We start from the raw sequence: 12,015 nt of genomic DNA on the forward strand, positions 1-12,015 counted from the left end.
AGAATGTTGTTTTTGTTTCAAACATTGCAAATTGTGGACAAAATGGACTGTTTCAAGAGGTGGCAGAGAGATATTTCTAAATTTATCTGGCAGGGCAAGAAGCCTAGAATAAAATTTAAAATATTAACAGATGCAAAGGAAAGAGGTGGATTTGCCCTGCCAGACTTTAAACTTTACTATGAATCAGCAGCTTTCTGCTGGTTGAAAGAATGGTTGCTTCTTGAAAACACTGACATTTTGGATTTAGAAGGTTTTAACAATGTATTTGGATGGCATGCATATCTGTGGTATGATAAGGTCAAAGCACATAAAGCATTTAAAAATCACATCGTCAGGAAAGCATTGTTTAATGTCTGGATAAGATACAAGGACTTATTGGAAAATAAAACTCCAAGGTGGCTGTCACCGATGGAAGCAAAAGCTCTGAAAAAGCTCAATATGGAGGCCAAATGGCCGAAATATTGGGAAATTTTGGAACAAGATGGAGATAGACTGAAATTGCAGAGTTTTGAGAAATTAAAAAACAAAGTGCGAGATTGGCTTCATTATTATCAGATAATGGAGGCATATAATCTGGATAAGAAAATTGGGTTCCAGGTGGAAAAATCAAAATTAGAAACAGAACTATTAGAACCCAGAACTAAGATTTTGTCAAAGATGTATAACTTGCTGTTGAAATGGAATACTCAGGATGAAACGGTGAAATCTGCTATGATTAAATGGGCACAAGATGTTGGTCATAACATAATGATGGCTGACTGGGAACAGTTATGGACCACAGGTATGAAGTTTACGGCATGTAATGCCCTAAGAGAGAATATTATGAAAATGATTTACAGGTGGTACATGACCCCAGTCAAGCTTGCAAAAATTTATCATTTGCCCGATAATAAATGTTGGAAATGTAAAGAAACTGAAGGTACATTCTTTCACCTTTGGTGGACGTGCCCAAGGATTAAGGCTTTCTGGGAAGTGATATATAATGAACTGAAAAAGGTATTTAAATATACCTTCTTGAAGAAACCAGAGGCCTTTCTCCTGGGCATAGTCGATCAATTGGTGCCAAAGAAGGATAGAACCTTTTTTATGTATGCTACAACAGCAGCAAGAATACTCATTGCAAAGTATTGGAAGACACAAGATCTACCCACTCTGGAAGAATGGCAGATGAAGCTGATGGACTATATGGAACTGGCAGAAATGACTGGCAGAATCCGAGACCAGGGAGAAGAGTCGGTGGAAGAAGATTGGAAGAAGTTAAAAGATTATCTACAGAAATATTGTAAAATTAATGAATGTTAGAACGATGTTGGATAGAAATTAAGTGGTTTCTAGCTGTAATGCTTTAAGGGAATATGAAAAAGGGGTTGTTAAGAGGTAAAAATCTAATGTTACTATTTTAAGACCAAAGAATAGGATAAATAAAGAGGGTAAGGATTTGCTGAACCAACAAACTGAACTGGAATACGAAAAAGGGAGGTATGTGGAGGTCCGGGAAACAAGCTAAAGAAAAATAAGCAATGGAAAATCTGAGTGTTTTTAATCATTTTTATTTTGTATTTTTTTTTCTTTTTCATTTTGTATTGTAATATTTTTTAAAAAATCCTAATAAATATCTTATAAAAAAAAGAGAGAGAGAGAGAACATAGGTTTTTCTTTACTACCAGGTAAAGTACTGAAATCTCAACTTCGCTGCATAATTTAGTCAGGCTGCCTTAATGTAAAAATGCTCCACTACCTATGGTTTACCACTTTCCAATTCTTTCTAATACCTATCTTCTGATCGCTAGAGTGTACTGTTAAAAACAGAAGTTTTGACACACACACTCCCTCTATATATATGTATGTACATGAATAACAAATACTGGTAGTTTAGCATATGAAAGTGAAGTCCATAAAGGAAGAACATTCCAACTAAGCTGCTGACAATAGAATCCTCATGTAGCTTCTGAGAGGAGGAGGCTCATGAGCTTTGAAATCTGAAAATGCACGTTAACCACACACAGGCCTTCCGGAAGCATGTTGGAAAACCATCCTCTCTTGGTACTTAAGTTCTTAGGGCATTGCCTTTTCATTTCTGTTGGGAAGCCCTGTGTCAGCAATAAAGGCCACTGTTGTGGGTGCGCCTATTTTTAATAAATGCATATTCTTAAACAGTTGGCAGGCAACCTGCAGATTTAAAAGAGCATTAGCACATAAAGTAGCAGTGACAACAACTCCTTGAGGGCATATTCATCCAGCAAAGCTGACTTTACTTTTTAAAATAAAGCCCATGGGTCGTTTATACTGCTGCATGTTTATTTTGAATTCATGAACTAGTATTTATCTGCAAGCAAACCTGACTCATTTTTGTATGTTTGTTCTTTCTCTTCTTAGGCTGCCTTCCAGGAGAATGTTGGTAGACAGGTATGGTAACTTCTTCTCTTTTTTTTAACTCTCTTCATTTAATTTCTTGTAAATCTACTGTAGCGTAAAATTAAGTGTAGACATTTTGTCACTTGTGGAAGTGAAGGGAGAGTTTGGTGAATTTGGAGAAATGATTTCAAAATGATCTTGGTAATGCTTCATGTGTACCTATTAAAAACATAATTACGACATTTGAGTATATTCTGAGGGAGAGCCCTTAGCTTTTTAAAAGGCGGCATACCAAATACCACCATTCTGAAAATCAGCACAGTGCAAAAGCTGTTAGGGAAGTACCATATTTTTTGCTCTATAAGACTCGCTTTTTCCCTCCTAAAAAGTAAGGGGAAATGTGTGTGCGTCTTTCTGAGCGAATGCAGGCTGCGCAGCTATCCCAGAAGCCAGAACAGCAAGAGGGATTGCTGCTTTCACTGCACAGCAATCCCTCTTGCTGTTCTGGCTTCTGAGATTCAGAATATTTTTTTTCTTGTTTTTCTCCTCGAAAAACTAGGTGTGTCTTGTGGTCTAGTGCGTCTTATAGAGCGAAAAATACGGTATTTTTCTTGAGCAATAGGAACAGCTTCTGCCCCTGTTTCCCTCATTAACCTGATGCAGCAGTTGGGTATAAATGCAATGGAGAATGAGGGTTGAGCACAACTTTGTTGGAAAGGAAAAGCACTTCTAATTCCCAATGGTGCCCACTTCCCTGATTTTTATACAGTTTTGCACATTTCTAGACCAGAATGTAAATAATTTATAGTCAGATTAATTTCACTTTTAAGGGAACCTCAATGAGGTTGCTTAAAGAAAGACTGATTAAAAAAATAAGACAAAATTGCTAAAATGGTTTGCCATTGGTATGTAGAAGGTTGTAGCCTTGCACTGTTTCTTTTCTGAAAGTCTATCAGTAGTGAATATGTATACATTGGTAAGTGGAAACAGATAAGCCTTTTTGCAGATTAAAGCATTTTTGAAACATGTTTGAAAGCATGTGGACAAAATGTTATTTGGTAACAGACTCACTAGGAGCACTGTTTTTTGTGGTACTATTTCTTAAGGGATACACAATGCTGATGGATCAATCCTGTACTGTGCTTCTATTTCAAAAGTTGAGAGGAGGGGTGGCTAACACCCCAGAGGACAGGATCACACTTCAAAACGACCTTGACAGATTAGAGAACTGGGCCAAAACAAGATGAATTTTAACAGGGAGAAATGTAAAGTATTGCACTTGGGCAAAAAAAATGAGAGGCACAAATACAAGATGGGTGACACCTGGCTTGAGAGCAGTACATGTGAAAAGGATCTAGGAGTCTTGGTTGACCACAAACTTGACATGAGCCAACAGTGTGACGCGGCAGCTAAAAAAGCCAATGCAATTCTGGGCTGCATCAATAGGAGTATAGCATCTAGATCAAGGGAAGTAATAGTGCCACTGTATTCTGCTCTGGTCAGACCTCACCTGGAGTACTGTGTCCAGTTCTGGGCACCACAGTTCAAGAAGGACACTGACAAACTGGAACGTGTCCAGAGGAGGGCAACCAAAATGGTCAGAGGCCTGGAAACGATGCCTTATGAGGAACGGCTAAGGGAGCTGGGCATGTTTAGCCTGGAGAAGAGGAGGTTAAGGGGTGATATAATAGCCATGTTCAAATATATAAAAGGATGTCACATAGAGGAGGGAGAAAGGTTGTTTTCTGCTGCTCCAGAGAAGCGGACACGGAGCAATGGATCCAAACTACAAGAAAGAAGATTCCACCTAAACATTAGGAAGAACTTCCTGACAGTAAGAGCTGTTCGACAGTGGAATTTGCTGCCAAGGAGTGTGGTGGAGTCTCCTTCTTTGGAGGTCTTTAAGCAGAGGCTTGACAACCATATGTCAGGAATGCTCTGATGGTGTTTCCTGCTTGGCAGGGGGTTGGACTCGATGGCCCTTGTGGTCTCTTCCAACTCTATGATTCTATGATTCTAGGACTTAAACATTGTTCCTGGTATGCGTTTACACCAACTGTATACACTTCTATTCCTATTCTAGTAGCCCTGGGAGCAATTTTCAAGTATTCAGCGATTTTCAAGTATTGTTTGACATACTCCAGAAATGTGCACAACCTGTTAGACTTGAGAGGCAGAGACCATGGCAAGAGAGAAAAACATAATTTGTGTTCTGTGGTCCTACGATACCACCCCAGTCCCTGGAATATAATGAATCCATATGGACCAGGTGACCATGTTAACTATATCCTGGTGGGTTTTGGCACCCACATGCCCCATGCTGTTAGAATCATAGACTTGTAGAGTTGAAAGGGACCCCAAGGGTCATCTAGTCCAACCCCCCGCAATGCAGCATTCTCAAGTAAGGTACCAATTACAGATGCCATCCAACCTCTACTTAGAAACTTACAAGGAAGGAGCGTCTACCACCTTCCAAGGGTGTCCATTCCACTGTCAAACAGCTCTTACTGTCAGAAAGTTCTTCCTGATGCTTAGCTGGAATGTCCTTTCTTGTAACTTCAGGACATTGGTTCAAGTCCTAGCCTCCAGAGCGGGAAGAAAACAAAGTTGCTCCATCCTCCATGTGGCAGCCTTTTAAAGATTTGAAGATAGCTTGGTTCATCATATCCAGTACTGCTGGTTCTCTGTTCTAGCATTTGTGAATTTAGTAGATAGTTAATCATAAAGTTTTGAGAAGAAACATTGATCATTATCCTATTCTACATGGTCTGTTAGATGCCCTTGTTCTTAGCCCCAAAACTTTATGCTATTATACTTTTGGATTTTTAGAAAGCTCTATACTATTCTTTTCGGGGTTTGGTTATCAACACTCTGCACAGTATTCCACGTATCTTTGCACCATAGATATTTATACAGGCATTATAATGCTGAGAGTTTTCTTTTCTGTTCCTTTCTTAATGGCATTCATCTTTTTCACAGCTGTCACATACTGAGGCAATGTTCTTGTTGAGTTATCTACCACAATCCCAATATGCCTTTATTGGTCAGTTATCCACAGTTCAGACTCCATAAGGCATGTGCGATTTTCTTTTCTATTTCTGTTTGGTCATAATGTCATTTAGTATTTCTTCATGCTTGGAGTGGCCAATCCTTGCTGCCTTCAGAGTTTTGCCAGCTTTTTCATTTAGTATCAACTCTTGACTCCCACTGCATCTGAAACTTAAAACACTCCCTCGAATGTGTCTGCACCCTGGGGTGGCTTTTGCCACACCCTTCATTGACTGCTTCTTACTGAGGTGGCAAAACAGCCTGGTGAACATGCCAGTGCTGTTTATGATGCTGCATTATGAGAAAGGGTGCAGTTTGGCTAAGTTCTTCATTTTTACCAATATAGCCTTTTGATTATTTTTCTTTTTCATCAGAGTGACATTCATATATTCCTTTTGGTTTGGTTACACTTGAATGTGTGCAGTCCGCTCCAATTGTTGTTGTTGTTTAGTCATTTAGTCGTGTCCAACTCTTCGTGACCCCATGGACCAGAGCATGCCAGGCACTCCTATCTTCCACTGCCTCCCGCAGTTTGGTCAAACTCATGCTGGTAGCTTCGAGAACACTGTCCAACCATCTCGTCCTCTGTCGTCCCCTTCTCCTTGTGCCCTCCATCTTTCCCAACATCAGGGTCTTTTCCAGGGAGTCTTCTCTTCTCATGAGGTGGCCAATGCAGCAGTTTACGCTGATAGCGCTGCTGGTAGAATCTTGTACCTCACATCTCATTTTACTCAAATGCTGATACTTAGCGTTTATATAGGAGTTTACATTTTCCTGTAATCTCTAATTATAAATTATTATTAACGAATAATACCTCATCTCTACAAAACATAGCTAATAACTGGAAAGAGAATGCAGCTTTTCAAACGGGAGTTTTGATATAGACCAGGCTGGCGAAATTAGGCACGTTTGGCTAATGTGGTAGTTTGTGGGAGGTCATGCTCACCTGACATCATTTGGTGTCAGGTGGGCATGACCTACCAGAAACTATCGGACGTCATTTGATGTCATGTGCAGGACAGGTAAAGCCATGACTCCTTAGTGCTTTTCAAATTCTTCTTTTGCAGTAGGGTTTATATTTAGCACTGAATGCAAATCCCTCTGCTTTCCTATGGTCTTGGATCTTGCCATCTGTCAAACATGGCTTGCAGAGGAATGACTACTTTTTTTATCTGACCTGCTGGCTCTCACTTCTGATATTGACTTCGGTGTGTCCCAAAAAGAACTGTGACAGAGGTGCAGAATGTTCAAATTGCTCTCTGTGTTGTCACTCCAGAGATTATAGTAATGACAAAAGTACTCACCGTTTAGAACTGGATTGAGTAAACACCCTGCTCTGACTTCATCCTGTTTCAAGTTGCCAGTTTTCTTGGGTCTCAAACTTGCAGCTTTACCTTAGCTGGTCTTGCTGAAATTTATTGGTGGCACATGTCCCATGTCCCAATGCAAATACTGTAATTTAACTATGGAAATGGTGATTACAAACGAAGTGATGCTGCCTCAAAAAAACAACAACAAAAAAACACTTGATTATCCATAGTTCCTTTTGTTCCTTTTTCAGGATGTGCTTTACATCCATTGAGAAAAGCTTCCCTCTCTCTTTTGAGATGCTTCTCTTTTGTGGACATGTTACAGAATAACTATTGCATACCTGACTGTGCAGATGCCATGTATTGTAGCTATGATAGTGAAGCCTCTTGCGATGAGTGCCTGGAAGTAAAGGGATGAGAGCGATGTCTTGCCAAAATGGCTGGCCTTCCTTTACTACTACTTTTTGCAAAAGCCATTAGGCCTCTGTCCTTTGTTTGATAAGGGGAGGCATTCTGTACACAGTGTTTGTATTGCAGTTCAAAATCAGAGGTACTGTCTCCTGTGATTCAGAAGAGCAGCATGCAGGCAGTTGTCAGTGTTGCTAGGACACGGAAGTGAGCATTGATTTATTGTGGGTAGAACTTGGATTAAAAACTAGTGGAAGAGGATTTGAGACAAAGCAACAATTCCAGTTGCAATACAGGAATCATTTGGGAGCGAAGATGAAGAGAGAGAAAGAGACGGAGTAATAAAATTGCAGCAAGTGGGGTGTGAGAGGCGGGAGAAGATAAATGAGAGAGAAAGAGAGATGGGTATCACACCAAAAGAGAGAGATGGGCTTACATGGATAGGGAGAGCAGAACATGGCAGGAGAGAGAGATGGTTTTACTACTTACTGCTAAGGAGTAATCAGCTGGATGAATAAAAATTTAATCCAGATAAGATGGAGATGCTTTGTGTATGTCAGTGTGCAGCTTCTCCTGATGTTGATATTTTGCTTGTTCTTGATGGATATCTCTTTCCTTTTTTGGGTTTCTTTGGGGGGTTTTCTGGGTCTGGTTTTTCTGTTGGATTCTCAGGAACAGTGGTTGCAGTCAAGGAGGGAGCTTTACCCAGTTTAGGCAGATATACCAACTGCTCCCATTTCTGGGGAAGAGTCACGCCTAGTCACAATGCCTTAGTTAGTACTTTAATGTGCTTTTTGTGGGGCTGCCTTTGAAAGTGTGAGTTGGTCGAGAATTGAAGCCTGGATGCTTGGGGGAATGTGGCTTTCTGATGGAGAGGCCCTTTGCTGCATCCCAATATGAGTGTGTGTTAGATTAATCAGAATGTATAAGATGTCATTCCTATAGCCACATCCCAGTGTTGGAACACTCTCCTGCAGAGAGTTTGCCAGATGAATAATTTTTGTGCTGGTGGGCTTTTTATATTTTTTGGTAGTTTAAACTGATCCTGATTTTTAATTACTTGCCATACTGTTTCTGGGCTTGGGTTGTTATTTGATTACTTGTTTGTTAGTTATTTGTATTTTGACTGTTGTTAGTTGCCTTGAGAAAGTGAGGAGATCAATTATTCTAAATCAAACGGAAGGAAACTTGGGATCTGTTTGGGAGTGGTGAAATATTTGCCTCTAGCCTTGTGTTTATAAGGAGCAGCTCATTTCACATGCCATAAAATCAGTCCAGAGGACCTGTGTGTTGGGTTGCTTTTCTTGCTGTAAGAGAAGATTTGCTACTGTGTCACAAAAATTGACAGCAAGAAGGAAGTCTATACTAGTGAACCACCTTTTCCCCCAGGGTGGAGTACCAAATTACACCTTGCAGCCTAAGAAAATGGCTGCTAATTATGATAGGTATGTGTGATCCATTTTTTCCTAATCAGTTTTGTAATGTGATTCAGCCAGACAACTTTCCCCGTGACTGCAAGGGAGATTTAGGACTTATTTTTCCATCGGAAGACATAATGTTGTTGCTGAGTTTTGCAAGCAGAAACAGTGTTAGATTTGTGTGTAGTCCTTCTGTTTTCTTGATTACAGTTGCTTGCAGGGCTGAGGTAATTTTTTTCTGGAGTGGGCGTTCCACAATGAAAGATCACGTTTCAGGTAGCATGACGTTTTCTCCAAAAGGACAGCTCATCAATCAATCAATCAACTATACTTTTTGCTGTGAAATTGCAGTCTCTTCCTGGCTCTTAGGGAGGTACTTGCCAAGCAATCAGGGAATTTTGCCTTGCTCATACTGTTGTGAGTTACCGATTTAAAGTGACTGCAACAACTACTTAAATGGGGCAATCAGCAGCGCTATGCTGAACACCTCCTCCTCTTCCTTGACAAGGAGGGAGTGGATCGTGTTGCACATAGTGTTGTGGATGACCTCATTTTGAGTACAGTGGTACCTTGGGTTACATACGCTTCAGGTTACAGACTCCGCTAACCCAGAAATAGTACCTCGGGTTAAGAACTTTGCTTCAGGATGAGAACAGAAATTGTGCTCCGGCGGTGTGGTGGCAGCGGGAGGCCCCATTAGCTAAAGTGGTGCTTCAGGTTAAGAACAGTTTCGACCTCCAGAACGAATTAAGTACTTAACCCGAGGTACCACTGTATGTTGCTGCCACTTTAAAGATGACATTTTTGTCCCATTCTTTTTTCTCCTGACAGATTGCAGAAGTTGGAAACCCTTTTTTCATGAGTTTCATATGTCTCCTTTTTATGCCTCAGCTCTACTTCATTGTGCTTTCCTTTAGAGAAGTTATTTTTAAAAGCTGGTCTTTCTACCACATTTCTAACAACTTGAATAGTTTGTTTTAGATTGTAAGCTCTCTCTAAATTCTAAATCTGGTGGCAAGAAGAACCTATGCCTTCTTTTAGCAAACCATGACAGAGTGTTGGGAAAGCAATAAAACCTATATTATGCAAATTTTCTGTATTCACATTTCTTTTTTTATGAGCAAGACTTACTGTGGACATATTTTTTTGTCTTTCTGGCATCCCAGCATGGGAAGTCTCACTCTCTACTGCAAGCACTTCAGTTATATGGTTGAAACAGTTACATTTTAGACCATTTTACACTTTTATAGCTCTCTGGTGAAAGCATGTAGGCAAAGTTATTTACAAAAATAATTATGAAAAGGTCTAAAATTGATCCATCCTTATCAACTATGGTTTCACTTTTGTTGCATTTTGGTGATTACTTTCTAGTTCTAGTATACTTTGTCTTTAGTTGATGTGTTGTCTCCTCTTGTAGGGAAATTTTCATTATGATACTGAAGCAAAACAAGGTCAACTAATAATAACTCTGTGACCTATATATCAATAATTAGGAATGACTCAAGTGAATTTTCAAGCAACAAAAAAGGTGTGCTAGAGACTTGGGCTGTAGTTCTATACCCATGTGACATTAAGTCTCATTCCCAGTTCATTGGACCTTCTCAGTAGACATGGGTTTTTCTGGGCGGATTGAATACTGAACTATAAATCCTGAGAACCTACTTTTCTGTACTCTGGATATAAGCCCTCATAGAAAATGAATGACTGGAAGGAATTAAAGTCTAGTGCTAGGACAGTCTCTCCCCTCTGTGGCTCTAGCTGTGTTTTGTTGGAGGATGAGCTGCTGTTGGTCTGATAGATTTGTCCCAAATACTGACACTTTAACTGAAAGACATGAGAGCGTGATGTATGTAACTTTAAAATGTTGATCTGGCTTAGTAGATTGCCCTCAGACTTGGGAAGGAGCAATAGAAACAAGAGTAAAATAGGACTTCTGGGTTGGCGCCTCCAGGCAATGGCGGAGTTCCTCCGATCGGGAGGAATTTGCTCCGCGGAAATTAGGGTCTGACCGCCACGGCGAAGGTGGAGACCCACTGAAATCACAGGCGGGAGAAGCCTGTGAACTTGGGATTCGGCTGGCACCCTTTGCGCCTCCCCTACTCACGGGGAAACCCTGATTTGGGGATCCGGAGCGAAGTGGGGTGAGTGGCGCGGTGCTTTGAATTGACTGCTTTTTTCACGGAGTGAAGCCGCATCGCTGTTGCCGGAGAGCGCTGACTTTTTCCTGTGGACAATTGGATTTTAAACAACTACCCGTGAGTAGAACGGAAAATTAGATCCTTAAATTCATTAATTCGGCATCGAAACGGGAAGGTTCTAAACAGGAAGTCCGCCTTCCTTTTTTGTAAAAAGATTGAAGCAAAGAAGTTGCAAATTAAAGCCTTGGAAATTTTATTTTTGTAAAGGATTAAATCTCCATTGGTTAAAACTATTAAACCCCCCTTGGAAGCAGGAGAAGAGGGGGGAAATTTTGGACCTGGTGAGCCTGCAGGAGAGAGTGAAAAACCAAATTACCACTGCTCCGAACCTGGAAACGGGCTGCCAGAAAGAGTGACGCTAGCAATAAGAGAAATATATTGTTTCCATTGTACTCATCTGCGTTTAAAAAGTAGGAAAAGAAACTATCTTTATAGTTTAAACTGTGTTTGAAAGGATTGATACAAGTGGAGACTGTTTCCCTCTAGAGGGAGCTTTTGAAACAGTTACAAGAGTGGAGCTGGGGTTTTTCCAGTTGCAAGATAAGAACTGTGTGAAATAGAGATCGACCTTGGACTTTAAGAATGTTGACAGAAGGAGCCTTAGTGACTGTATTATGTGAGATAAGCTATTTGTTGGAACAGCTCCACAAGAAGACGGACGCTATGAATACCAAACTTGAGCACTTGGGACAAAAAGTGACTAATTTGGAACAAAAAGTGACCATTAATACAGAAATTGTTCAGGATTTGACACAGGAACCTACTTTGACAGGACAAACTGGGGAGAAGACGAAGGAGAATGTTCATGTTGTTAAACCTAAAATAATACAAGTGGAAGCCCCAGTTTTACAGAGGCAAACTGAGGACTATAAGTGGAGGCCTTTTATGAATGAATATAGAAAAAGTCAGAATTTGAAGACTGGAGCCCTGTTTGGATTGAAGAAGGGAGGCTGGATAGACTCTTTCATGCAGAGATTTACTGACCTTTGGGTCCTGAATCTGGGTCAGGAGGTGATTGGAGTTGTGGGGGCCTTTGGATCTGGGGGAGCCTTGAAACATGATTTGAGATATTGTATGGACACTGGTTTTAGCTGTGGAGAGTTGGTTGGTCTGTCGAGAGGGAATGGGGGCATGGTTGGATCGGGGCCCCCCCAAGACCTGCGCTTCAGCACCCTCAGCATCAAAGAATATGAAGAAAAACTGCAGAAGGGACTTGGAAAAATTTAAGAGCCTCGGACAGAAGATCTCCAGGTTGATGAACTATATGGAATGGACGGA

At 40.6% G+C, this 12,015-nt stretch overlaps 1 protein-coding gene across 4 annotated transcripts in view; it reads left to right on the plus strand.

Annotated features, from left to right (window-relative positions):
• TBCD (tubulin folding cofactor D) overlaps nt 1–12,015 on the plus strand; it is a 135,812-nt gene that overhangs the window by 78,410 nt on the left and 45,387 nt on the right. For all 4 annotated transcript variants that reach the window (XM_080993611.1, XM_080993614.1, XM_080993613.1 and 1 more), the window contains exon 17: nt 2,377–2,406. In XM_080993611.1, coding sequence (XP_080849737.1) covers nt 2,377–2,406 — 30 coding nt within the window. The remainder of the gene's footprint in view (nt 1–2,376; nt 2,407–12,015) is intronic.

Source organism: Podarcis pityusensis, assembly GCF_964106645.2.
Source record: "Podarcis pityusensis genome assembly, chromosome: 2".
NCBI lineage: Eukaryota > Metazoa > Chordata > Lepidosauria > Squamata > Lacertidae > Podarcis > Podarcis pityusensis.